Source organism: Mytilus edulis, chromosome 1, assembly GCF_963676685.1.
Source record: "Mytilus edulis chromosome 1, xbMytEdul2.2, whole genome shotgun sequence".
Classification (NCBI taxonomy): Eukaryota; Metazoa; Mollusca; class Bivalvia; order Mytilida; family Mytilidae; genus Mytilus; species Mytilus edulis.
In genome coordinates this window covers 15,792,677-15,820,278 of record NC_092344.1, presented here as the reverse complement: position 1 = coordinate 15,820,278, position 27,602 = coordinate 15,792,677, and the positions used below count along the sequence as shown (strand labels likewise).

Here is a 27,602-nt window from a genome sequence, read left to right as displayed (position 1 = left end):
TATTTAATCGGTCATTGTTGACGAAATTTTGCACCAAAACATTAACCAAACAACATCAGTTTTTTTTATCCTTCCACATTTGTTGACGTAAATAAAAAGGATTATTTTTTTTTGACACAGAAATTAGCGATTTTATTTTGAATAATTTTTTAGTTAATATGAAATTTCGAACATAAGTACTACAGGAAAAATATTGAAGATTATTGCTGTATTTTTTTCCGGGTAGAAATAATATTCATAGCGTATGAATATGTCTACTTTCGTTTTAGAAAAATAAAACGCACACGGGAAAGCAATTTTATTAAAATGATCTGAAATCAATAAAAGTAATCGGTATCACTGTTTAAAAAATATATTTTCTTGTTTTTGGAATACATGTCTTACAGCAGAAATCATAACATTAAAATGTTATTCGTGAATAATACATTTACGCTGCATGAAAGCTTCTGTGGTACTCTGATCTACTTTCAGTTTGCCAATTTTGCAAGTTGTTCAGAATAACAAACTGAATAAATGTTATAATGTCCTGAGCAAATCATCTTTAATCAGCTGGTAGTAGAATATGGCAGGAACAGACAAATATGAATGGTAAACACACTATTTTTTTAGTCTTTAGTAATTACACATTGGAATTTTTTGGGAAATACTTAGTCTGTTGATAGTAAAATGCTGTCATTTTTATGTTTTGTTTGCGTGCTGTCTTTGTGATATTAGTTGGCGGCATTGCCACAAAACTCATCAGATGCACCACCTCCAGCTTCAAATTAATCCAATACACCTTATCTCTATTTAAGGAGGCTCGTGTGTATAAAAAAATCAGCAAAAAATTAAACAACAAATTTTATTTATAACACTATTAGTTATTACTTTATGATATGGTACAAAAATCACCCGGACTAATCGATTTGGTTTGGCCACAGATGACTTTAAAAATGTATATATCATTGAAAAAGCTCCAAATTATCTCCCTTTGGTGCAAAAATGTAATTTTTTGACGTTTAAATTGAAATATCTTTTTTAACTCATCGGTGACCTATATTTTTTATTATTGTTTTCAAATAGGCTGTACATAAACTAAACAATTGTAAAAATTAAGCGATTTCTGTAATTTAGTTCTTTTTTTATTTTGATATTACCAATATTTCTTCTATTAGTTCCACAGAAAAAAAGGACATTGACAAAAATGTATGCTTCTTTCGGAAGCAGATTGTGAGCTTGAATGAACGGTGACCCCATATTTTTATTTTATATTTCTATTAGGTATAAGATAAAGTTTAATCATAGAAAAAAATAGCAAAATCCTATATTACAAAAAAAGTTGATATAGACCCGTGAACCCCCTTAATGTCTGCCATTACTGGACATTGCACAGGTTCCCGTAAAATTTTGACGTCATAATACAAAATATCTGACGCCACAATGGAAAAGTGATTGTTGTATGACTTCAATAGTTCGAGCGGGACAAATTCAGGGGTCAGTCAGGATTAGCAATAAGGATTAATTAAGGTGTATATGAATAGGTCCATGAATTGTTTCTGTATAGCTTTTTGTAATTTAAGAACAGTTTGTCTACAGAGAACAGATTTTTTTTTCAAAGTTTCTTACACTTCACTTAAGAACTCAAAGCAGAAGTAGACTATTACCAAAATGTGTGACAATTTGGGAATTTGTAAATTAAACAGGAATTTATTTTTGTTACTCAGTTTCAAACAAACATTGCTGATGACTATATGAAACATTATGATATTTATTGTTGAAAATGCATCCTTGCTCCATGCACATAACACTGCAGCTAGTAACACTGTGATGGTGGTGTTGAAAAAGTATCCTTTTGTGAATATTTTAAATGATTGGTTAACATGCTAAAGGGCTTTTTTTTTTATAATAATAGCTTTCAATGTTTATCCATTTAACTTAACATTCTCATTTTTTATTTTTAACATACTTACTTAACATGCTTAATATATTCAAATTAGAAAAAGTCTGAAAGAAATAACTAACAATACAAAGACTTGTTATAATGCATGTTATCCTATATTAACATAAATATATATTTTTAAAAAGATGAACAAGCACATGCGATCATATAATGACGATTTATCCAGGTCTGTATATTTCAAGTCACATATTTATCAATTATCATGGTTTTTGACCAGGTCAATACGTTATATATATGTTCAGATTATATTGAGCGGGCACGAAGTCTGAGTGTTAATATAATCTTACAGGTCCATATATAGCGTATTGACTGAGTGAAAGTCCTTGATTTCTACATTACATATGTAAATAACGTATTAGAAAAATGACGTTCAATGTTCTTTCTGTGTATTTTTTAATTGTATTTTGCAAAAATTTAAAAATGTTATTGACAATATCATTTTTTTTTAAACTTCATATTTTGTTGCATTAGCATTCTCAAATTCTTTTCATCTGCATTTAACATAAAATTCTTGAAATCTCCTGATAAACTTTCAAATTTTCTTTTCTAATGCGGCGCTTCTTCTGTGGTTGTTATGTGTGACGTCATAAATCTAAATTTAGTAACATTTTCATATTGACCACCAATATATGTATTAATAGCAGCATAGCGTCACTATATGTTAAAAAAATACAACCTTTGAAACATGTGATCGTCATATTATCCAATGAAAACAGTAGAATGCCAGTGGCGGATCCAGAAATTTTAATCAGTGGGGGCCTACTGACTGACCTAAGAGGGGGCCACTCCAGTTACGCTTCAGTGATTCCCTATATAAGCAACCAATTTTTTTCCCAAAAAGGGGGGGCCCGGGCCCCTAAATCCGCCTCTGAATGCTATACCATATGTAATATAAAATAGTAACATTCAAACTAGTGGTTTATGCAAATGCATTACATATTACTAAAATATAGAACTATTTAAATGTTTATAAAGCTGCATGAACCTATAATTTATAATTTAGGTCAAACATCTTGCTTGAGTATCTTCCATCAGGTGTTATATTTGAGATCTGCAAACATTTGACTTGGCAAGATATTTTCCACATTAGTCAGACATGTAGGAGATTCAACCAATTGTGTGATAAAGCAACTATATGGTAAGTCAAAATATACCAGTGATTATTTGTTAACGTGGTACATAACACTACAGGGAGATAACTCTGTAAAAAGCAGCTGAATGTTTAAATCAAATTTTATTTTTAAGGAAATATAATGTTTCCCAATGATCAAAATGTGTCCTTGTCAAAATACTATATATCAAATGAAAATTTTCTGATAAAATACTCCATTCAAATTTTTTGGATTTTTTTATATTTTAAATATATGGGTAAAGTACACGCAGGAAATCCATGTAAATTTGTTCCCACAAGTAATAATAAATCCACAGCAATTTTCACTATTAATTCTTAACTGATATTTATACCCCTGCTTTAAACTCTGTCTATCAGTCTGTCCATCCATCTGTAAGTCTTTCGGTCTGTGACGTCTCATGAATATTTTTTGTCGCATCTTTCTCAATATCTACATTACAACAAGATTTCTGAAATTTGGTTTATGGGTTAATATGAGTCAGCTTTACTGTGTGATGCATATCAAATTCATCACTGAACAACTTCTTATTTTAACTAATTCTTTCAGAGGGCAGGGTATCAAAAGTGATCAGTAACTCACAGATTTACTTGTTTTGATTGTTGTTATTTGTATTTTTGTCTGATAATTTTGAAACATGATCTATTTACAGGCTACAGTTAAAATCTCTAGATTTCAGTAAATGTATGTTTCCATTAGACTTGAAAGTTCTAGATGTTGTCAAAAGATGTCCTCAAATAGGTAAATATCTTTCTCAGTTTCTGCAAATTGTATGTTTCCCAAATACTGAAGAATTAAGATTTACAATAAGTAAGTTGTTTTAATAAGAATTAAATGCTTCTCTTTAAAATTTCATTGGGGTATTAAAGTGTAAGCTGAGAAGAAAATATTGTATGAAACAGAGTCACTTCATATAAAAAATGTATCAATTGTATGCTTTAATTAACGTCTGAAATTATAAAAAGGAGCATTCAATCCTTATAATTACATTTTAATGCTACAATGTTGAAATTAAGAGTTGAATAGTTAGCATATTATTAGCATGTTTTAAATTAGTTTTTTTTAGTTGAGTAATTCTTAAATTAGAAAATACTGCATGCATTTATTTTTAGGATTTTTATACAACTGCAAAAATGGTCGTCGTCACCTTCGTCCAAAGACAGATGGTTTCCAATACATGTAATAACTTTGGTATAAGTAAATAGAAATCAATAAAAGTTTAACACAATGTTTATAACCACAAAAGGAAGGTTGGGATTGATTTGGGGGTTATGGTCCCAAAGGTTTAGGAATGAGGGACCCAAAAGGGGCCAAAACTAGCATTTATCTAGTTTCAGGACAATAAGTTGTGTAAAAGTATTTCAATTGCTCTGAAATTGTACCACAATGTTTTATACCATAAGTAGAAGGTTGGGATTTATTTTAAGGGTTAAGGGGCAAACGGTCTAGGAATTAAAGCCAAAAAGGGGCCAAAAACAAGCATTTTTTTAGTTTTCGGACAATAACTTGTGTATTATTGTATGGATCTCTCTGACATTGTACCACAATGTTCCATAGAACAAAGGGAAGGCTGGGATTTAGTTTGGGGTTAATTTCCCTGAACATGTAGGCATAAGGGGCCATAAAAGGACCAAAAAGAAGCATTTTTTTAGTTTACAGACAATAACTTGGTGTTTAAGTGTATGGATCTCTCTCAAATTATACTACAATGTTTCTTACTACAAAGGAATGACTGGAATTGAGTTTTGGGTTTTTTTCTTCAAGGGGGGTTTCAATAAGTTTGTGCCAAAAAAGGGCCCCAAATAAGCATTTTTGTAGTTTCCAGTCAACTAGTGTTTAAATCTATAAATCTCTCTAAAATTATACCACAAGTTTCCATACTACGAAGGGATGGTTATGGGGGTTATGGCTCAAATAATTTAGCAAATAGTGGCAAAAAAGGGGGGAAACGAGGGTTTTTCCTGGTTAAAGGCAATTTAGACAATTTAAAAGCAGTGTAAAGGAGGTATTCCCAATTCCATTTAAAGAATACTGTTATATACATGTTTGATTACCTCCCTTAAACTGCTTGAAAATGATGTATTAAGAAATGGTGCTTGTCTTGAGATGATTAGCTGTAATCTTTTTTTAGAAGTTACTATAATTAATATTAATTTTTACCATGACTGTATGTCATCTTATATTTTAATATTTTATGATCTATTTAAATGAGTAGTAATTGTTGCAAACTCCATTAGAAATTTGAATTGATATTGTTTTTGGAATAGGGGGGGGGGGGTTCTAATTTTTCTCATTTTAGATTTCAGAAATTGCAAAGAAAATTTCTTCAAACATTAATTTTTTGAAGGGATTAATATTCAACATGTTCAACACTCAACAGCATAGTGAATTGCTCAAAAGCAAAAAAAAAAATATTAAGTTCATTAGATCACATTCATTCTGTGTCAGAAACCTATGATGTGTCAACTATTTAATCACAATCCAAATTCAGAGAAGAAAATTTTTCATACAATATATATCAGATATCAGAATGAGAGTTCTTGTTTTATGACATTAAGGTAGTCAAATTATTCACATTAAGAAAAACCTCGCAATTAATTCTGAATTTGAGGTAGTTTGTTTTTACATAAGTTTATTTTCACAGAATTTTTGAAGTTGACTAATGTGGTTTCATCAGAGAATGCACGAAAGTTTAGAGAAGAGGAGACCACTCCTGCTGACAGATTTCTTCTGGAAGTCTTACGGCATTGTCCAAGTCTATACACAATGGACTTGTCAATGGTAGAGTTAACTGATAATTCAGGTAATACATTATTCACTATTACTTGAAAGGTCAGGTGACTACTAATTTCTTGATGGTCTCAGGTTAAACATTTTGCATTCCATAAGAAATAGACAAACATGTTAACAGTTTTAAATGAACTCTACAGAAAAGATCGCTTTCCAAGTTATAATCAGTAAACAATATGTAAAATATTTAACCTTTTTATAAAAAAAATTATAGTTCAGACTTATTGCATCAAATTTAATTTTATCTGATCATAGAAATGTAAATAAACCACTATTAATTTGGAACCTTTTACTTTGATTTATTCAGTACCCTTTAAGACACAGATAATTAAATTAATTTTTTTTCAGTGAATGCAATATGTACCAAATGTGAACAGTTGAGAAGCTTCACTCTAACAGATAATGACTTTATAAGTAATGAAGGAATTGTTAATCTACTGTCGTATCTTCCACTTCTTAGTCAACTTCATATTATAAGGTATGTAAATAAATGATCTTACTGATTTATATGAGATTTTTGCCAGCAATTAGACTTTTTAAATGCAAAAGAAAGTTATATATCATAGAAATACCACATACAAAGTAGAAATGAACATGAATATGGCAAATAGAGTCAATTATTTGACTTTTAATTGCCTTATTTCTAGATAATGACCTATGAATTTATTTTTGATTTGTGACTTAAATTGTCTTTTTGTCAACCACTTAAAACTCTGCTTTTATTCACTTTGAAACATTGCTTCAGTTACTTTAACTTTCTGGATGTATATGTTTGTTTTAAAAATGTATATTTAAAGTGGCACTAGCTACAAAATATAAAAAAATAAAAATATGATCTTTTTTTGTTCATAATTTACTTTTTACAGCCAGTATGGTTCAATTTTGACAAAATAAGCTAAGAAATGCTAATGATGAATTATTCACTTGCAAGTGAATAATTTGTACTAATTGAATCCATATTAATGTGAACTTCAATTTAGCTCCTTAGCTAGAGATGGATAATGCATGAATTTTTCATGTTAAGTTATTTATGGCAAAAGAATGCCAACATTGAAAGTGAAACAAAGGTAAATCATTTGATTGTCTGATTTGATGCACATAAAATCATTCTTATGCAGGTAAAAACGATGATTAACATACATTTTAACCTATAATATGAAATTAAACAGACCTAGAAAAATCCAATTACACCAGTTCACTATCTATTTATATTATCTATATTTATGTTTATATCATTTAAATGACCATTGGAGGTCTTCTGAGGTCAACTTGATAGTTAATGAAATGGTGTCTAGACTAAAATACACATGTAACAAAGCTACATATTAACAAGCCTATGCCCTGTAAGTTGTTTATTTTACTTTTTATAATTTGGAATTTTTTTATGCATTGTTTTAAATCAAATATAAGAATTTTAGTCAAATTAATGAACATTAATTTGACAGCTAGTTGCCCCTTTAAAGGATACCATGATGCATCTATCTGAAAAACCAATTGAAGAGTTGATTGTATTTTTTTTTGTCTACTTTATTTAACATTATAGATGTACAAATGTGATTCCTATGATAAAACATAAAGATGAAGGAAAAGTTCTGGCTCTCAAGGATATAAGGTATGAATAAACTGTGGTCAATATAAAAGGATAATGAATATGATTGCCAATAAGAACTATCCTCCAGAGTCTTCATGTAAATGACATGTTCTTGAAATGAATATTTAAGGTGTGCTGTAATATTTTTTTGTCTATGAAGAAATTACACAAAATGTTGTGCACACTAAATAACCTGTGTAGTGGGTTATTTTAAAGTAGGCACCACATTTTTTATGTGATTTCGAATAGACAGAAAAAATATTACAGTCATTCCTTATAAATGTGTAATTTAGTTCTTAATTTCATTTTAAGCAGAAGTGAATCATGAAAACCCTTTGATGACATCACAATGGCATGACAAAATTATGTCTATGAGCTGATAGACAAAACACTGTCAGCCAATCAGAAGACACATTACATACAAAATAAAATTATTACAAGTTTACATATTATAACATTCACTACAGCTTCTGCATAGGTTGATGCATCAGCTATTGCGCATAGAAAATTAAAGGAAGTTAAAGATTAAATTCATTTGACATTGGATTATTTTTTACAGAATAACTCATTGATTTTATGTTTTTTTTTACACAAATGGAACTCATAGGTTTTATTAATTATTTTGCAGAATTAAAACTCATGAATTTTATTGCTTGAATGATAAACTTACTAGAATGATTGTTACATTTCAGAATAGAGTCCTGTGAGTTATTTAAAGCAAATGTATCCACATTGTTAAAAAGTTGTGTACAATTAGAACATCTATGTTTGATTGATAATGTAGTTCTACAAGGATTCCCTAACAGTATACCAAATGTAAGTATGTTCAATATTATGCCCCAACTTTAAAAGGGGCATTCTTGGCTTCAGATTCAGCAAATTTTGGATATACATGTATTGTCAAAATACAATGATTTTGTGTATTTGTCGGACCTAAAAGCATGAGGAAATCATTGGCCGCAACCTAGGATTCAATATGTTCTGTAATCAAAAGTTGCTAATGATGATATTGAAGTCCTAGACATCAACACTTTCTGGACCATGGATGGCGGCCAAAGTTTATTTAAGTAAATGTGGGGTATGCAGTAAAGTAAAAGGAGCCTCACCAAGCACAAAAAGCCATTTTGTGGTCAACACCCAAAGTGTCTCTACAAAATGTCAATCTCTAAATGTTGCTGAGTTAAAACAAGTTTTGAATACATTTACCAGAGACTAATACAGATCTGTCATTAACACCAAATTTTTAAAAATTACAAAGATCATAATATTTCTGTAAACAGAAGTTGTGAATTGATGTCCCACTAACATTTATTGTAATATATAATGACAACTCAATGCAAAAACAAATTGCTGCTTACTAAGAAATAAAGATTAAAGTTACTTCAAACTTGGCAGTTAAACTCTGCATGGTTTTTATTTCCTGGAATGATGACGTCTTTAATGTAACTAAACATGTGTGCATAGTTCTAAGGCTTAAAAACAACTTATTTCAAAACATATGCTCCGTTATTGATTTACTCCATATACAGATATAAAAAATATCTTCATACTGATTCAAAGTAAACAGGGAAGCTTTTAAATTTATAACATAAAACTTTGACACTACATTTAAATAATATATAGAAATGTTGTTACCGACACATACTTTTACATGTATTACATTTCAGACAGAAAAGAGTGGTATGAATACTTTAAAAACATTGAAATTATATTCTCAGCCAGGTATGTTATTTATGTATCAATATACTGTAAATTCAAAATTATTGTAATGTTTTTGTTATTGCGAAAAAGTGTGACAGTGTTATAATTGCAATAATTTAAACTTGCATTTTGAAATATTGTATGTGATTTATTGCGAACCCTATCATAGTTTTCCATAGATTCACCTGCAAGTTACCTGTCCATTTAAACTTTTGTAAGTTCTATTGTCCCATTGAACAAATACAACAGGGATTGTTCTCTGTATAGTTTATTTGATGGGACCTTTAAATTTCTTCCAAGAGAAATCTATCACTCATTGATTATTTTGCCTGACCAAAAAAATATCTTCTTTGTTCACTGAAATACATGTATAAACTCACATAAACTGCATGTGATACAGTAGTTATTCAATATCAATAATACATTTTCAATCTGTTCAATATAAGCACTGATTTAATTATAAAAAGTTTATTTTTGATTTTTTTTTCAACTACTGCATGCATTTATGTTTTATAGAATTTGCATGTTTTTTGTGGTTGTTCAGTTATATAGAATACATTTATGAAGACCTTTATTTAAACATTTTCATTTCAAGTCTTTACTTATGAACAGACTAAAAAAAAGAAAATTTTAATAGGTAAAATGTTGAAATTTGATCAGAAATCAACTTTTAATTTTTAAATCAGTGTTTATATCAAACAAATTGAAAATGTGTTATTGATTGAATGAATACAGCATCACATGCAGTTTCATAATTACTTATTTGTACATGTATTTCTATCATTGACAGTTCAATTTTTTGTTCAGGTAAATTAATCAGTGAGTGATAGATTTCTCTTGCAAGAAATTTAAAGGTCCCATTGAATAAACTATACAGAGAACAATACCTGTTGTATTTGTTAGATGGGACAATAGGACTTACAAAAGTTTAAATGGACAGGTAACTTGCAGGTGAATCTGTGGAAAACTATGATAGGATTCACAATAAATAGGATTTTTCTCATCATCTCAAAAATTTAAATCTCAGTTTAGTATAAAATGACAAAATCGCAATAAATTTCTAAATTTACAGAATACAGTTTATACACAAGATAAGTTTGTTTGTTGTTTTTTGTAACTTTCAACATCATATGACTTCCCTCCACCCAAAAACATACAAACAACAACAACATAACAAAATCCAACAAACCTGCAACCAAGCCAAAAACCTTTTAAAATATAAAAAAATATATAAAAAGAGAGCAAAAGTTAATTTAATTAAAAGAGAAGTTGTCTATAGATTGATGTGAACAATTTAATAAAGAACATTTCAATGTCAGTAAACAGTTTATTCATTATATGTATCCTTATGTCATTTCTAAATCCCTAAGACAAGGTTTGAAAGAATTCTTCAGACATTGCTGTAGGTTTAAATTTCCTAAAAAAAAAGTATTTGAGCATTTTAGGTCATCTAAATAAATTATGTACAGAAACTAATTTGTTGATTTCATTCACAGATATGAGAGAAGTAAATTTTGAAAAGATGGAGCAGTTAGAGAGTTTAAAAGTAAAACAATGTCCACATTTACTTCACATAAATATGTGGGCCCCAAAATGTAAGTTATCAGTTATAATATTGGGTGAAATACCTTAACCACATATCGTAATGTAAATCATTAGTAACTAACATGTTGTGTGATCAACTTCACATACAATTTTCAACCCAGATCCCTTAAATTTCAAAGGAAGATTTCAAGTATGTTGAAGTTGTGTACCAGCTATTGTGGAATCAATTGAGAAATCTATTTTTAACTTAGCATTTTTCAGAAACATTTATAAATCAACTCCACCTACAGTTTTCAACCCTGATCCCTGAAACTTCACATGGAAATTGCAAATATGTCAAAGTTGAGCAATTTCTATTATGGATTTGTGTGAGGATTGTTTTTTCATTTTTCCAGTCATTTTTCAGCCATATTTATGAAAGAGGGTGCAAGTTTTCAACTTCTTCTACAGCTTTCAGTCTTCTGACTGGCAGTAAAACTTTTGCCAATGAAAGTGGGGTTGTCTGTTCCTGTGTGCCAGAAGTATAGATTTGCAGCCATGTCCTGACAGAACAGGAACTTTAAATCTGATTCCTTGTGTCGAGGAGGTGTCATATTCTCTGCACTTTAAAACAAACTTGCAACAACTCTTTAAGAGGTTTGAAGGTGACCTTTTGTCAGACTGAATTTCTGCCCTTATCCAATATACCGCAATTTTCCAGTGTCATTCCAAATTTAGCTAACCATTACCATGATCACCATCAACCCTCTATTGCAAGACTTACCATTGTTTTTATTGTTAATGTATTGTCCTGAAATACATGAAATATTTGCCAATGGACATTAAGCAAAATACATGGCATAGTCAAATATTGATCTCATGATTAATTTATTGTTAAATAGCATATAATTATGATTACAACATTGTAATTGTGACAAGAGAATTTACAACTCTATAAATATATTTAAAGATTTTAAAAGATAAAATCATAAAAAATATAATGTGAACTGTTAAATTGTATGTAAGATTGAAAACTAATGGTCAATTATTGTTTACAGTGCATTGTTTCCAAATTGCTAAATGTGAAAATTTGAAGTCTGTGAATTTCTATGATGTCAGGTTAACTGAAATAAACTTGTCTGGTTGTGAAAATCTAGCTGAGATAGGTGTTGACAGTCCTGTCCTCAAGTCAATTGATATTTCTGATTGTAAAAGGTATTTCATTTTATATCATATAGCAGTTGATTTCCCTGATATATTAAGAAAACAAATTTGATTCAATCCTATATTAATGTTTATATATTTTTTTAAATAATAGTAGACATTTCACTTTAAAATATTTTTACTGGTTACCACAGGTTAGTTTAATTGCTTATAACTCTCCCCCTTTTCATCAGATTCCATAAGGCATCTGTAGATCACCTACTTTTATCTATAGATCTTTTATAGTGTATCATTTTTGTATTGCCTCAGAGACTTAGGCTAGCTGTTTTCCAATAGTCACTGTCTGCTGGTGACCAGGATGTATTAGTTTGTGATAAGATCTGTTTATGGGGAACAACTAGTGGTAGGTCAAAGGTGTTTGGTATTAGTATTAGCTCATCTCATTTCTATAGAAACTATTTGGTCCTGTTTTCATGTATTAGTTTGTGATTAAGTCAGTTTATGGAGAACCACTTGTTTATTTTGCCCTGCACTCTCAGTCATGGTTTATTGACTTTGTAACTTTGCATGTTTACATGTTATAGTTATGCTATTTTAATTTCAATATGAACTTTATACTATGAAAATACATAAAGAGATAGATCTCTATGTCAACAGTTTTTATTGTTTCTAAGTCAATAAATAAAATTTGTTAAAAATTTTTTACACATGTGAAATGAATTTGTTTTTATAAGTGTGGTAATTTTTTATTTTCAGTTTGACTGCTCATCAGTTTTTGATTGGTATAAATATTAAGAGTTGTGTAGACTATATAAACATGAGTGGATGCAACAAGATGAATTCAGCAGAGATCGATAACATAATACAGGAGGTATATATTCTGGCATATTGAATATATAAACATAAGATGTGGTAAATAAATATAAGAAGATGTGGTATTAGTGCCAATGAGACAACTTTCAATCCAAGTCACAATTTGTAAAAGTAAACCATTATGGGTCAAAGTACAACCTTCAACACAGAGCCTTAGCTCACACTGATCAGCAAGCTATAAAGGGGCCAAAATATGTCTAGTGTAAAACCATTCAAACGGGAAAACCAACTGTCTAATCTATATAAAAAACGAGAAACACTTATGAACCACATCAACAAACTACTGAACATCAGATGCCTGCCTGTCTTAGTACAGGTGCAAACAAATGCTGTGGGTTTAAATGTTGTCTACTTTATTTGAAACTATAGTGTCACATCACAACTTAGAAAGACACACTATAAAATATCAATTGAAATGGCTTAACTTAATCAAAAGACATATTAACACAAGTGACCATACACTGAACGAGTAAATTTGATCGATGATACAATTTAAATATAAAATCAATTAAATGAGGGGTGAATAAATGAATATGTCTATTTTTTATCTGTTAGTTTTGTTGGTTATATTATGAGCATTCAATAAGGAATTTTCTGCCATTATCATGACTGAAACAAGAAATATCTAAATCAATCACTAGGTCTAGGATAAGAAATCAGAGCTTAAACAAATATTTTTGAAATTTGAATGTAACTCATTTGAAAGAAGAATATTTTTAAAAAGAATTGTTTTACAGTTTGCCAAAAGGTATTCATTTTTAGTTATTTTTAAAATGGGGGAGAATTGACAGAGAGGAGAGTGTTTAAATTTCAAATATTTAGCTTTTAATAGACATATGTCACTCAAACAGGTTGTTATTATTGGCATTCATTTAAAGATTTTAAATTTATCCAACTTAGTATTGCTACTTGGTAACTTGGTATTTTTCTGTTTGTTCCTTTATCATATTTATCTGTTTTCAGTTTCCTAGCCTGAATTCCTTTGTGTTTGGAGGTGACCATTTAACAAATGCAGAAATAAATTCAGTGGATTTAACAACCATATGTTTTAAGGTTTGTTAGTATTTGGTAACAATTTCAAAGAATACGGAACTTTGTGGTTTAATTGGTAGAAAGGGGCTCTTATACCAAACTTTTGTATATTACTCCATGATAATTGAAGTGAATTCATACTCATTTCTCGAAGTATGTCCAGTGCACAATGTTTTGTCGATTTTATCAACATCACAATGTCAATGTTATAGTGTCGTTATTGTGTTTACATTGTATCCTATCTATATGTTCCATACCTTTGTGTTTACACCGTTCACATCGTATACACCATGATGCTGACAATATCGGGTCAACATCATGTTTATGTTGTATATATAGAGTCTATACCTTTCTATTTACATCGTTCACATCGCATACAACGTGATGTTGACGATGTCGTGTCAACATCGTGTTTATGTTGCATATTGACTCTCTACCTTTCTGTTCCCATCGTTCAAATCGTATACATCGTGATGTTGACAATATCGTGTTTACATTGTCAACATAGTATACATTTTGTGAACCTAGTCTTTACCTTTGTGTGTACATAGCAATGTTAACAGTATCGTGATGTTGATAATATCATGTCAACATCTTGTTAATGTTGTATATCAACTCTCTACCTTTCTGTTTACATTGTTAACATCGTATACATTGTGAAGTTGACAGTATTGTGTTTACATCGTTTACATTGTATAAATTGTAATGTTGACAGTATCGTGTTTACATCATTTACATTGTCAACATTGTATTTAAATGTTGTGAACCAAGCCTTTACCTTTGTGTTAACATCGTTCGCATTGTAGACTTCGTGATGATTACAATATTGTGTCAACATCAATTGTATGTTTTATTTAGAGTCTTTACCTTTCTGTTTACATCGTATACATCGTAAAATTGTGGAATAATAAATGGAATGAAAGAATCTGTTGATGATAATGCTTGTCATTTAAACAATTCATTATCAATCCAATAAGAGTTAATAAAAGCCGGTATTCACAATTTCTAGCAGCATTGATATTAGTTGTATAACATTGTATACATCGCGATGTTAACGATGTCAACGATGTAAACAATATATAAAAGTTCAAATAATGTAAACAATTTTGACACGACATTGTGAACATTGCGATGTGAACAATGTTAACAAGATATCTTTTCAACAATATATACATTGCGATGTCAACGATGTCAACAATATAAACAATATATAAGAGTTCAATCAGTGTAAAGATGTTGACAGGAAATTGTTTCATCATTTTAAATATCGCAATGTGAATGATGTTAAAACGATTTCTTTTCAACATTGTATACATCGCGATGTTAACAATGTATTAAGGTTCAAACAATGTTAACGATATTGACACGATATGGTGTTAACATTGTAGATATCGGGATGTTGACAATATTGAATAAACATTGTGCATTGGACATGAATGCATTTCTCATACTTTACTGAATGTCATTTAAGTATGAAATTGTATAATATTCAAGGAGACAAGATGCAAATTATTCAATTTCATATAAGTAGATGAAATAAGTTTGTATTTTTTATGAAGACACATACAGATAATCAAGTATTGAAGAATATAGACACAAAAAAATCCATAACAAATGGGGGCATGCTTAATTTTATGATACAAACACAACCTGTAGATATTTTGCCTAGCTCTGAACATTCCTACTTTAAAGATAATTATATTTTAGGCAAATAAAATCATGTCTTGCCTAGCTCTGAACATTCCTACTTTACAGATATTATATTAAGGCAAAGAAAATCATGTCTTGCCTAGCTCTAAACATTCCTACTTTAAAGATAATTATATTTTAGGCAAATAAAATCATGTCTTGCCTAGCTCTGAACATTCCTACTTTACAGATAATTATATTTAGGCAAATAAAATCATGTCTTGCCTAGCTCTGACCATTCCTACTTGTAATTATATTTTAGGCAAATAAAATTATGTCTTGCCTAGCACTGAACATTCCTACTTTAAAGACACTGACATGTGACAAGTGCTCAGGGTTAACAGAACAACACTTAATGGACGGATTGCTGTTTGGGGAGAAAAAGGTATTTTTATGTTGAAGTTTAAAGCAGTAGACATTGCTGTCATACAAACATATGAAAGAACACAAAAGATTGTTACATATCAATGCAAGATAATCAAACTGTGGTATTAACTTGGCCTAAGTATAACATAGGTTTTACTGCTACATATTAAGGTTACTACCGGTATGTGATGGGAAGCAGATCTTTGTGACAGTATTGTTTAGGTTTCAAATTTTCATAATTGAATTCTTTTTTTTTAAATTAATCTTTAATAAAACTGACATATATCAGAGAATGGAAATGGGGAATATGTCAAAGAGACAGCAACCCAACCAAAGAGCAGAAAACAGCCTAGGTCCACCAATGAGTCTTCAGTGCAGCAAGAAAATTCCACACCAGGAAGCAGGCCTTAGCTGAACTCTAAATAAAAATGTATCTAGTTCATTGAAAATGGACGTCATACTAATATAAACTCCAAAACATATAATGAACTAAAGAAAACTAAACAAAACAAAAAAAACATTGTTCTTGTCTTTGAAACCTAAATAGTTGGCTGCCAGCATCAAATGTCAAATGAGATTTCAGGTGATACTTTTGATTATTTGGTTTATTATTGAAGAATTTACACAACAATAAGTTTCTTAATTCATTGTTTACAAGTTACACCCTTTAAACCATGGATTTTACACCATCAAAATATATTATGTTTTTAATAAAAATGTTGATAACAAACAAATTGCATCAGCATTAGGAGTAATTTATTTTCATGAGGGTGATTACAGACATGTTTATAAAAATATAGAAATGTTTGATGTTTTCTAATTGAATATATTCAATATTGAAAGTCTAATTCCTTCTATTGTTTTGAGGAATCTTTAATGCATCAGACCATTTAATGTAACTCAAATATTTTCAGAATCATGGAGTTCAGGGATTAGAAACTCTTATAAGAGATATAGGTGACTATACTCCATTCAAGGGTAGAGTAGGGGTACCAGGTTTAGAGACACTAGTTCTACAACATGTACCAGGGATTCAAGGACATCTGCTGTCTGATTCCCTGTCTTATTTTAAAAATCTGACAGACGTTCAGTTGAAAAATTGTGCCTGTCTTAAGGAGTAAGTATAGATATGAGCCAAAAAAATGTAAAAAAAAACATCCAATTTTTCTGACCCCAAAAAATTAAGTAAAACAAAATGTAAGGTTTTATAAAAAGAAAATGATTGCCGTACACCTGAATGCTATTTGTCCGCCATTACTGGACATCACAAAGGTTCTGTTAAAATTTTGAAGTCACAATAAAAAATATCTGACACCACAATTGAAAAGTGATTGTTGTATGACGTTAAAAGATGAAGCGGCACAGATTCTCTGGTTATCAAGAACAGATTTTCAAATAGCGATATGTGTATTGCAACAACTCTACGCCAGATTCTTCTGTCCATCCAAATTGATATGACTATGAACAAGCCAGATTTTTCCTGCCAAACTAAAACTTTTGTGTATGTCCTATTTACTTTGAATATCAATATATGGTATTATATTGTTTCTTTGTGCCTAACCAGTATACATTTATTTAACTTTTGCAACCTCTATTTATGAAGGTTACACTGAGGTGTGGCTAATGATGCATCAAATTTTGCTTTATTCGCTAGTGGGGTCTTAATGTATATTTTACTTATCTAGTTATATTTGCAATCATATAGTTTGTTAAATATATTTCTTTATAGACTACACTTTCGAAACTTGAAGCAGTTATCTACCTTGACAATTGAAAGTTGCAATCATCTGTCAACAGTTAAAGTCCATAGCATGAGCAACCTGAAAATTATGACTTTAAAGGTATTATAAATAGTTATATTGTATGTTTTTTTTCCTTATGAAAGATTTTACAAATGTATGCCTTAATTTTTTAAATATCTACATTCTAATTCGAAGTCATGATGTCATATTTCAAACAGCCTTGTGCTTTTTTCACAAAAATTCTCATTCTAAAAATTCAATTTTCCAAGATTGGGCAGTATTTTTTCTTGTAAGAATTTTTGTAATACAGTTGTGGTTTCTTGGTATATTTTTTTAACACTCAAGTCATTTTGCAGTGATCTAACATTGTAAATATCCATATTGCTGGAATGCTGCCAAAAATTACAGTTTTTAGAATATTGATAATCCTTTCCATAGTGTTCCTTATATGGTAACAATCTCCCATGCAGAGTTATCTGTCCTTGAGAGCAAAGAGTCAAAGACCAATAACTCTGCATGGGAGTTGATATAGTAATGAAATTTCAGCCATCATCTATTACCTGACAGACATTAACTTGATTAAATGAATGATTTATTAAATTAGAATTTACACCATTTTAGATAGAAATAAGTGTTCATAGATGATTGTTAAATCATCAGATCATTCAAACTATCTTAATTAGATATAAGAAGATGTAATATGAGTGCGAATGAGAGAACTCTCCATCCAAGTCACAATTTGTAAAACTAAACCATTATAGGTCAAGAGTACAATCTTAAACACAGTGCCTTGGCTCACACTGAACAGCAAGCTATGAAGGGCCCAAAAACTGACTAGTGTTAAACCATTGAAACAGAAAAACCAAGTCTAATCTATATAAAAAATGAGAAACGTGAAACACTTATGAACCACATCAACAAACGACAACCACTGAACTTTAGGTTCCTGACTTGGGACTTTTTCTTTTTTAAAAAGATTTTTATATTTTTGATTTCAGTGGTGCAGTATGATAAATTACTTCAATGTTGTGGATGTTAACTTGCTCAAACTGGATGTAACTGGATGTAACTTTGCTCATTTTACATTATTATCAGCAACATTGTCAGATCTTAGTCTGTCAGGAGTTTGTACCCAACCTTCTCATACCATGTCTCTCAAGTAAGTTTAAAATCAATTTACCAGAGAAAAACATAATTTGATATGCAATTGATTTGAATTGTTTAATTGACAGTTTTAAATTGAAAACTAGCAATTTCACGGACTGACAAAGTCACTGACACATGATTCCTGATATTGACATTTTTTGTCTCTATAAATTCCTTTACAAAATATATTATTTCTTTGTCCTACTGTTGTTTCACCCATGAGAGCAACAGCATACATATTATTAGTACATGTAGCTTATAAATACTTTGTTGTTAACACACTTGTTCAAAATTCAAAACTTTTGATCAATGCAACAATTTCAATGTATCTACAGTGTGACTGAGGGATGAGAAGTCTGATATTCTTCACTGATATGAGATATATTGATTATAATGCAACTGTATGGTTCATTCCAATTATCTTTCATAAGTTCCCCTTTTAAATATTGAATGAGTTTTGTCATTTTGGCAAATTTCTTGAAAACAATGTACAGGTTATAAGAAGAAGTGAAGCCAATAGAACACATACACACATGTATATTAGTAGAATTGATTTTACAAATAAAAAATTGATATTACCACAAAAGTTGATTTGATGATGTATTTTACATTGTAGATGTCCAAAGATGACAGAGCTAGCTATTAATAAGTGTAATTCACTTGATGATGTGACATTACATCGTCTTTTTACAGATAATCCAAATATTACCAGTCTAACATTGTCTGTTTCTGATCATATAAGGTGAGTAAGGGAAATAATCTAACATTACCACCTTGACATTGTATTTTATCACATTATTTAGTTAAGTGGAAATTTAACATATCATAGGTAGGGGAGATAACCCAAATATTACCTGTCTAACATTGTCAGTGTCTGATTATATAAGGTAAGTAAGAGAAACAATCAAACATTACCTCCCTGACATTGTATTTGAGCACATAAGATAGATATTAAAAGGGAAATGATCCAAAATTAAGCTATCTTAAATTTTTAGGAGCTGATCTGATGAGATACAAAGGGGAGATAATCCATATATTATCCGACATTGTTTTTAATTGTGATGATAATCCAAGTATAACCACTCTGAGATTATGTCTGATTACATAAGGGGTTAAGGGAGATAATTCTAAATTAAACTTTTTTCATAGGGGATATTATTCAAATATTACCAGTCTGTCAGTGTTAGATGTCATTGGTAAGAGATAGGGGAGATAAAAAAAAGAATATACCTCTCTTGGATTGTCAGTGTCTTATCTCATAGGTAAAGAAAGGAAGATAATGTTAAAATAACCTTTTAGACATTGCCATTGTCTGGTCTTACAGTGTGAGTAGAGGAGATAATCGTCAGCTCTTAAATATCAGCAAGGGGAGATAATCAAAATATACTCATTATGACATCAACAATGTCTCATCTTCAAGGGTAGGAAACAGATATATTCCAAGTATTATTTGTCGTTATGATTTCTCTTTTGACCTTTTTAAGTAATTATAAAAGAAATTTTAATTCTTCTTGATTTTACATTATCTGTGTCATTAAGAGCCACATTGGACACTTTATAGGGAAAAAGATTGATTGAAGGTCATTGTAGTAAAAAGTTAAAGTTAACTTTGCTTTCAAAATAATGTTTTTCTACAGAAAATTATGTATATTACATACAAATAAACACATGTATGAAAGTAATCACAAGTAATAGAATGGCAAAATATTGGAAATTTTAAGAAAAATCATTATTTTCATAAAAGAATTTTTACTCATGAAATGCACAACACAGTTTGACCTCCAAAACTGTGTCTCAGATTTTTCCTATTGTATTTCATTCTCTCATAAATCTTCAATGAAGTTTGCAACATCAATTCATAAATGATCACTAAATTCAAGTGGGTATAACATTTGTTCTATTGATGTTTTTGGAAATCTGAGACACAGTTTTGGAGGTCAAGCTGTGTTGTACAAGAATCTATAAAATATTTTGGGATGCTATTAAGAACAAAGACGCTAAATTCATTCAATTGTGGACATCACAATATAGCAACTAATTACATAACAATTGATTATGTAATAATTATGTCATAATGAAATTATCACAGTTAAAAAGACTAATCTTTCTTCTTTCTTTTGGTACCTCATTTATAAAATATAAAGAAGGATGAAATGAATTACATCAGTTTAAAGTTATCTGATTGGGAGTGAAAAAATCTTTGTATTGTGCTACCTTAAACAAATGTATACTAGTTTTGTTTCTTATTATATTATTCAGATGTATATCAGTGCCATCAGGAGTGACATCTTTCAGTATTACTGCTCTCAAACGACTGCAAGCAATCACTATGGAAAAACCAATCAAAATCCAGCATCTCAAACTCAACAATCTTATAAAGGTAACTTTCACTTACAGTCAGTTCAAAGTAATCAAATGGTTTCTAACAAAGGAGTAGGTCCGGTAAGGACCGATTTTGGCCTCAAATTTCAGTTTCATCTGACGAAAGATTTTGACCACTTTTTAAACACTTAAGTGTCTATTTCATATGATTCAATTGATTTATGTGAAAGATTTTAACTTATTTGGTCATTAAAAACGATCTGATTCAAGCTCAAATATGAAAAATCTACCAAATATGCGAAAAAATGTCACTTTTCAGATTGTTTTTGTCAAAAACGAAAGTGGCCGCATCCGTGTTCATCCTCAATCTTTATATATGTTATGTATTATCATCAAATACAACTTCCATTTCAATATTTTGGAAGAACACGAATGCGGCCACTTTCGTTTTACACGGAAACCGTCTAAAATTTAACTAAAATGCTGGAATTGTGAAGATTTCAGTAATTTAGCATGACTTAATGGTGCTAGTACCCAATATATGTGCATAGTATTGTCAAAAACAGCCTATATTTATGTAGCAGAACCATTCTTCTATCCAATAAATAACTAAAAGTTTATATTTTAACAATTTTGTAAAACTGCTATATTTTGGGGCCAAAAAGGGGTCTTACTGGACCTACTCCTTTCATTTTTTTTTTTTAATTTTATATGTTTTCAGAAATTAAATATTTTTAAGTGTCTGATTTTTTTAAATTAACAATCGTGTTACCTGATCACAATTGTGTGATGTATTTTTTTATGCCCCACCTACGATAGTAGAGGGGCATTTTGTTTTCTGGTCTGTGGGTCCGTTTGTATGTCCGTCTGTTATCTGTCTGTCCCGCTTAAAGTTAAAGTTTTGGTCAAGGCAGCTTGAAACTTAGTACACATGTTCCCTATGATATGATCTTTATGATTTAAATGCCAAATTAGATTTTTTAAATATGAGTAGAGAAGAAACCATGCATATCCTCTTGCCAAATAAAGGATTCACACACATTCAGAATTAAGGACAAAATTTTTCTTTTGAATAGACAATGTTTATACACATTACAAGTTCTACATTAGAAAATTAAAAAAACAAATACAAAACAAAAAAATACTGGAAGTTTCTATTTAAAATGCTTCTAAAATATATGAAAGACTTTTATAAATGGAAAAGTTTTATGAATTATTTTATTGAATAAGTAGCCCAATGATTATCTTTTCAGTTTACCCCATCAAGCAGAGTTGACATACTGAAAACATGTTCATCAACACTTACCAAACTAGAAGTTCGGGCAATTCCAAAAGAGCAAGCATTATGCTTAGAACTACCTAAATTAGAATCATTAACTCTTGATCAAGGCATAGATTTAGTTGAATTAGGTATGTTTCATTAATGATTAACGCCCTGGCCTTGGTTGCTGAGGGGTCAAAATAGCAACATCACAATAGTTTTTTCAGCACTGAGTTTGTAAGTTTGTGAGTTCAAATTAAATGTGGTATGATTGCCAATGATGCAACTGTCAACCATAGACCAAATGATGTTGAAGTCAGCAATTACAGGTCACTTTACCACCTTCAATAATCAACAAAACTCATACTGCATGGGAAGCCATAAAAGCCCCCAAAATTGTAAAACAATTCAAACAAGAATTCTAACAGCTTGATTTATGCACAAAACAATACGGAAAAACAAATATGATATACAGCAACAAACAACAACCACTGACTTGGGATTTTATATTTATAGATTTTGCAACTGAAATAATACCATCTCTTTATCTCATATGGTTTTAAATACAAGCTTTTTATTTTACAGAAATTTTCTGCCCAAAGTTACTATACCTTCGTATACAGGTATGTATTTGCAATTTTTTAACAGTGTATTATATAATATGAAAATTGTCATACTTGTATTCCTTTTTAACTTTTATAATTCTGCAGTGATCTGATGCATTTCTCATTGTCCTAGAATACTGGTTGTCATGATTAATACTTGTAGAAGTAAAAATTTGTCCATATTCAATAAACTTCAGATATGGCAAGAAATATTATGTGATATTGAAGTTTTTAATAATGGATATTTTGTCTCGCCTTGACGGAGTCAAAAAGCGAGACATGGGTATGCTGTTTCCGGTGTCTGCGACGACGTCAACAATGTATTAGTTTGTGATTAGGTCTAGTTTATGGTGAACCACAAGTGGTAGGTCAATGATATTTGGTATGCAGTTGTATAAGCATTGGCACATCTCATTTCCATGGATATTATTTGGCCGTGCCCCCTCAGTCATGGTCTAAAAACATCGAAACTTTTGCTTATTTTACATGTATTAGTTAGTGATTAGGTCAGTTTATGGGGAACCACAAGTGATAGGTCAATGATATTTGGTATGCAGTTGTATAAGCATTGGCATATTTCATTTCCATGGAGATAATTTGGCTCCGCCCCCTTAGTCATGGTCAAATGACTTTGAAACTTATTTTAATTTGCATGTATTAGTTTGTCATAAGATCAGTTTAAGATGAACTGCTAATGTTAAGTCAATGATATTTGGTATGCAAATTTATTGGCATTTGCAAGTATTGTTTCCATGGAGATTATATAGCCCCACCCCCTCTTCATAGTTCATTGACTTTGAAGCTTTTACATAGTTTACAAGTAACATGGAGATTGTTTACCCATGTAACTCAGTCATGGATTATTGACTTTGAATATTTGCATAACTTGTATAAGATGTTAAAGTATTGCTATTTTGATTTCAACATTTGCATAATCAAAATAACAAAAAGGCGAGACATATCTCTGATAACAGTTTATTGTATTATTGTTTACTTATAGGGATGTCCTAGACTGAATCACATGTTGTTGCAGCTAAACAAGTTATCTCAGCTTCAGGTTAATCATAGTTCTCCCTTGTTGGCCCTCAAGACCATGGTTTTACATGTGATACAAGTGCAGCATGTTGCCAATGTTTTAGCTCATGTAAGTAGGGATATAACACTTAAAAGATATTATTCAAATGTAATGCATATTTATCAAACTTAGATAATATTTGTAAATTCTAGAACACATAACCTGTATATTACTATATAAACTATAATTCCATATGAATATTTTGATTAACAAGTTGGAGCGAACAAACCTAACTTCTTTATTTCAACACATCTGAATGACCTTGTATGGATATCTGTGTTAATAGATGTGCGTGAATTTAAAAATATTGGAAGAATCAAAATTCACAACTCAAAAAGAGGCTGACAAAACTTTATAAAAAACATGAACAGACTGTCATTTCATGAAACATATTTCAAACATCCCGAACAAGATTGCACGATGAGCATTTTAATAAAACATAAATTTCACTGTCGCTTTGGAATTCAAATGTTAGAGTTGGAAGAAAATTTAGACATTCACGGAACCATAAGATTATTTTTCTCCAATTCTCTTTTTCAGTATTCACCTAACCTGACAACTCTTGAATTTAAAGGCAGCTATGTTACAAAAGGTAAGTCCTTTTGGTTTTTATGGCCCCGCAACGAAGTTGTTGGTGCCATATAGTTTTACCCTTGTCCGAAATTCCGTAATTCCGAAATTCCGTAATTCCTTCATTCCGTCATTCCGAATCAAACCATTATACAGAGTTTTTTTCTAAACGCCTTCAGATATTGGGCTGATTTTTGGTATGTGAATTAACCATGATGAGTTACAGATCAAGTTTAAGTTTTGTTCCGCTTGGCTTATTTTTGCCGAAATTACTGGCTGTAGACTTTGATAAATTGTTGAAAATCACAGTTATACAGACTTTTTTTCTAAACTCTTTCAGATATTGGGCTGATTTTTGGTATGTGAGTTACTCATGATGAGTTACAGATCAAGTTTAAGTTTTGTTCCACTCCACTAATTTTTGCTTAAATTAAGGGTTTACAACTTTGAAAATTGTTGTGTGTGTATTTACAACTTTGAAAATTTTTGAAAATCACAGTTATACAGACTTTTTTTTCTATATGCCTCCAGATTTTGAGCTGATTTTTGATATGTTAGACTACCATCATGTTTGTGTTATTGAAATTGCAGATTTTTTAACTTTTTGAGACGGGGTCATTTGTGTCGCTTTGACACATCTAGTTGTTATTGAAATATGCCAAGTTTAGTGGCAGATTGTTTTCAAACAATCATGGTTCATACTCACAATATAACATTTTCTTTGGTTAAGTAGAAAGTGAAAGGAAATTCAATAAGCATTAGCTTAAAAATTTACCGTTAGCAACAGATTTCAAATGGTATAATGTTTTTGACCTGTACTTCAGTTCTTATGTTAGTCAATTTTTCCATCATCACTTTGTTATCATTGTTGAAATTTTCACTTTTCCCAAATTTTCAAAAAGAAGATCTTATCTTATCAAGTATAAATATAGAATTTCTGATATTCTCTTTTGTTAGTTTCAAGTGTGTGTATTAAGTTGTATTGAAGGATTTATAAAGATATCAACCACAACAGCTGGATTGTATTGCATCAACAATTTTTACAGTTACTGGCTCTTAGTCTTATTCGCACACACATTAGCTGGCAAAAGAAATTGTACTATGGCATGCAAATATTTTTGGATGTCTGCATTTAAGTTTATAGAACATTTGTATTACGTTGAAATTTAAATTTGTGGTTTTCTTTTACCTCCAAATTCAATGAAAATTGGAATCTCTGGAATAAAATGTAATAACAAATCCACAGAGGTCAGTTTATATCACTTTTATTGATTTCTTTATAATTTTTCAATTCTGTAAAACATTTTATTATTCTATTGATCTTTTTCAGAGTATTTATGTGAGCTTGGCAGAGCTATAGACAATTTAACAGTTGTAAATTTATCCAGTTGTAACTTGGGTCAAGATTTAGAAGACTGTAACAGTTCACTGGTTCTTGATGGATCTGAATGTGGAAGAAGTCTTTCATTAACTGTCAATATACACAATGATATGGACGTTGGATGAAATCATGTTTATTCATAATGTTAAACTGTTAATGATGTTAAATGTAGCAGCTAGCATACCTCTGAATGAGGACTGGGTTTTTCTTTCAAAATATATTTTGAATGTGTCTCAAACACAGAATTGTAAAAGTTAGAAAGATTCATAACTTTTTTAATTGAAATGTTTTGTAGAATACTGTTTTATGGTGAAGAAATTAGAGGTGGTTGGGGGGGATAGTCTGGATATTATTATTTTTATTATTACTAAATATCCACCACTAAATTATTTTATTGTCTTATGATATATTCTCTGTTTGTTCTTTTAAGGAAAGAATAGATGTCTTCAATTTAGTCAAAATGATACTGTATTTTTAGAAAGAATTGCAAATTTTTGAGAATCAACAAAAATGCAAGATTAATTATTTCAATTTCTGTAAAAGCTGCATACAGATATATATGCATCAGATATCAGAATGGTTTTTTTTTATTACATTTATTGCGATACTCACTCAGTGGCATTATTCACATTAATAAAACACTCCCATTAATATCTGAATTTACAGTATATAAATATCATGTAATTTACTTTACCAGTTGTTAAGACTTTCATGGTGTTGATCACCTGCTTAAATCAGTCACTTTGACCTATATTTTATGTCTGACTGATTTTTCGATAATTTTATTCATTGAATTCAAAATTTTGTCATTGTGAACATAAAATACTTGATGTATATATATAGTTAAGATTGTGGTTTTTTTTATTTGAGAATGTAGTTACAAATTTTCTAGATTAATTTTTTTATATGGTTACATTTTTTTTGTAAAATTCTAAAAACACAAAAGAGTGTTAAAATTATTTTTTGAAAAAATATTCAGTGTTATATAAGATGTTATGCCTCAGGAAGATACCATTTCCAAAGACTCTCCCTTTCTGATTATTTACAAGCACCTTGCTTCATTTGGTCAAACGTCAGCATTTTAAAAACTGTTTAAGTGTCTTATCCTACCTAGCAATAAATGTAACCCGTATTTGACTCTCCCAAAATATCAATACTTACAAAATGAGCGAATGAATTCAGATAGATCTTAAATTAACCTATGCAAATTGTTGAATATTTTGATCAAGGTATGACAATTGGTAAGAATAGCTTATTATAAGATTGTCCAAAAATTATTAAGATGGCTTTAAAGTATGACAGATATATTTCTTTGCATACAAATTATTAGAAAAAAAAGTAAAATATTTTTACATTGAACAGAGAGGTCTATATAACTGTATTGAATAATTATGCACATGTTTTTTTTTTTATTGTTTTTGAATTATTAAAAAGTGTTGAAGATTTATTATATCGTTATTATATGAGCATGAAATAAAATATAAAAAAGAATAGATTTTGTATTCTGGTTGAAAACAAACAAAACAATTATAAAATTAGAGCTGGATGTCAAAAGGTGTTGATGAACTCCATATGAAAAGTGTAAACAATTTTAGTAAACAACTATTAGTAAACAACTATCAGAAGTGATATCTTTTGTGTGCTGTAAGGACCAGTATTAATTCCACTGCCTCTATTATTTTAGAGTCAAATGCTACTTAT

At 30.0% G+C, this 27,602-nt stretch overlaps 1 protein-coding gene across 1 annotated transcript; it reads left to right on the top strand.

Annotated features, from left to right (window-relative positions):
• The first annotated feature begins 70 nt into the window (after nt 1-70).
• LOC139511079 (uncharacterized) lies at nt 71-27,394 on the top strand. The gene is made up of 23 exons (XM_071297653.1): nt 71-588; nt 2,943-3,077; nt 3,722-3,810; nt 5,714-5,872; nt 6,208-6,337; nt 7,403-7,471; nt 8,143-8,266; nt 9,118-9,172; nt 10,648-10,746; nt 11,734-11,890; nt 12,596-12,710; nt 13,676-13,765; nt 15,696-15,818; nt 16,714-16,916; nt 17,529-17,640; nt 18,540-18,700; nt 19,304-19,429; nt 20,947-21,067; nt 22,263-22,419; nt 22,856-22,893; nt 23,876-24,019; nt 24,491-24,542; nt 25,851-27,394. Exons 1-23 carry the CDS (start codon nt 563-565, stop codon nt 26,024-26,026), a joined length of 2,661 nt encoding a protein of 886 aa, XP_071153754.1. The 5' UTR covers nt 71-562; the 3' UTR covers nt 26,027-27,394.
• The last annotated feature ends 208 nt before the right edge of the window (nt 27,395-27,602 follow it).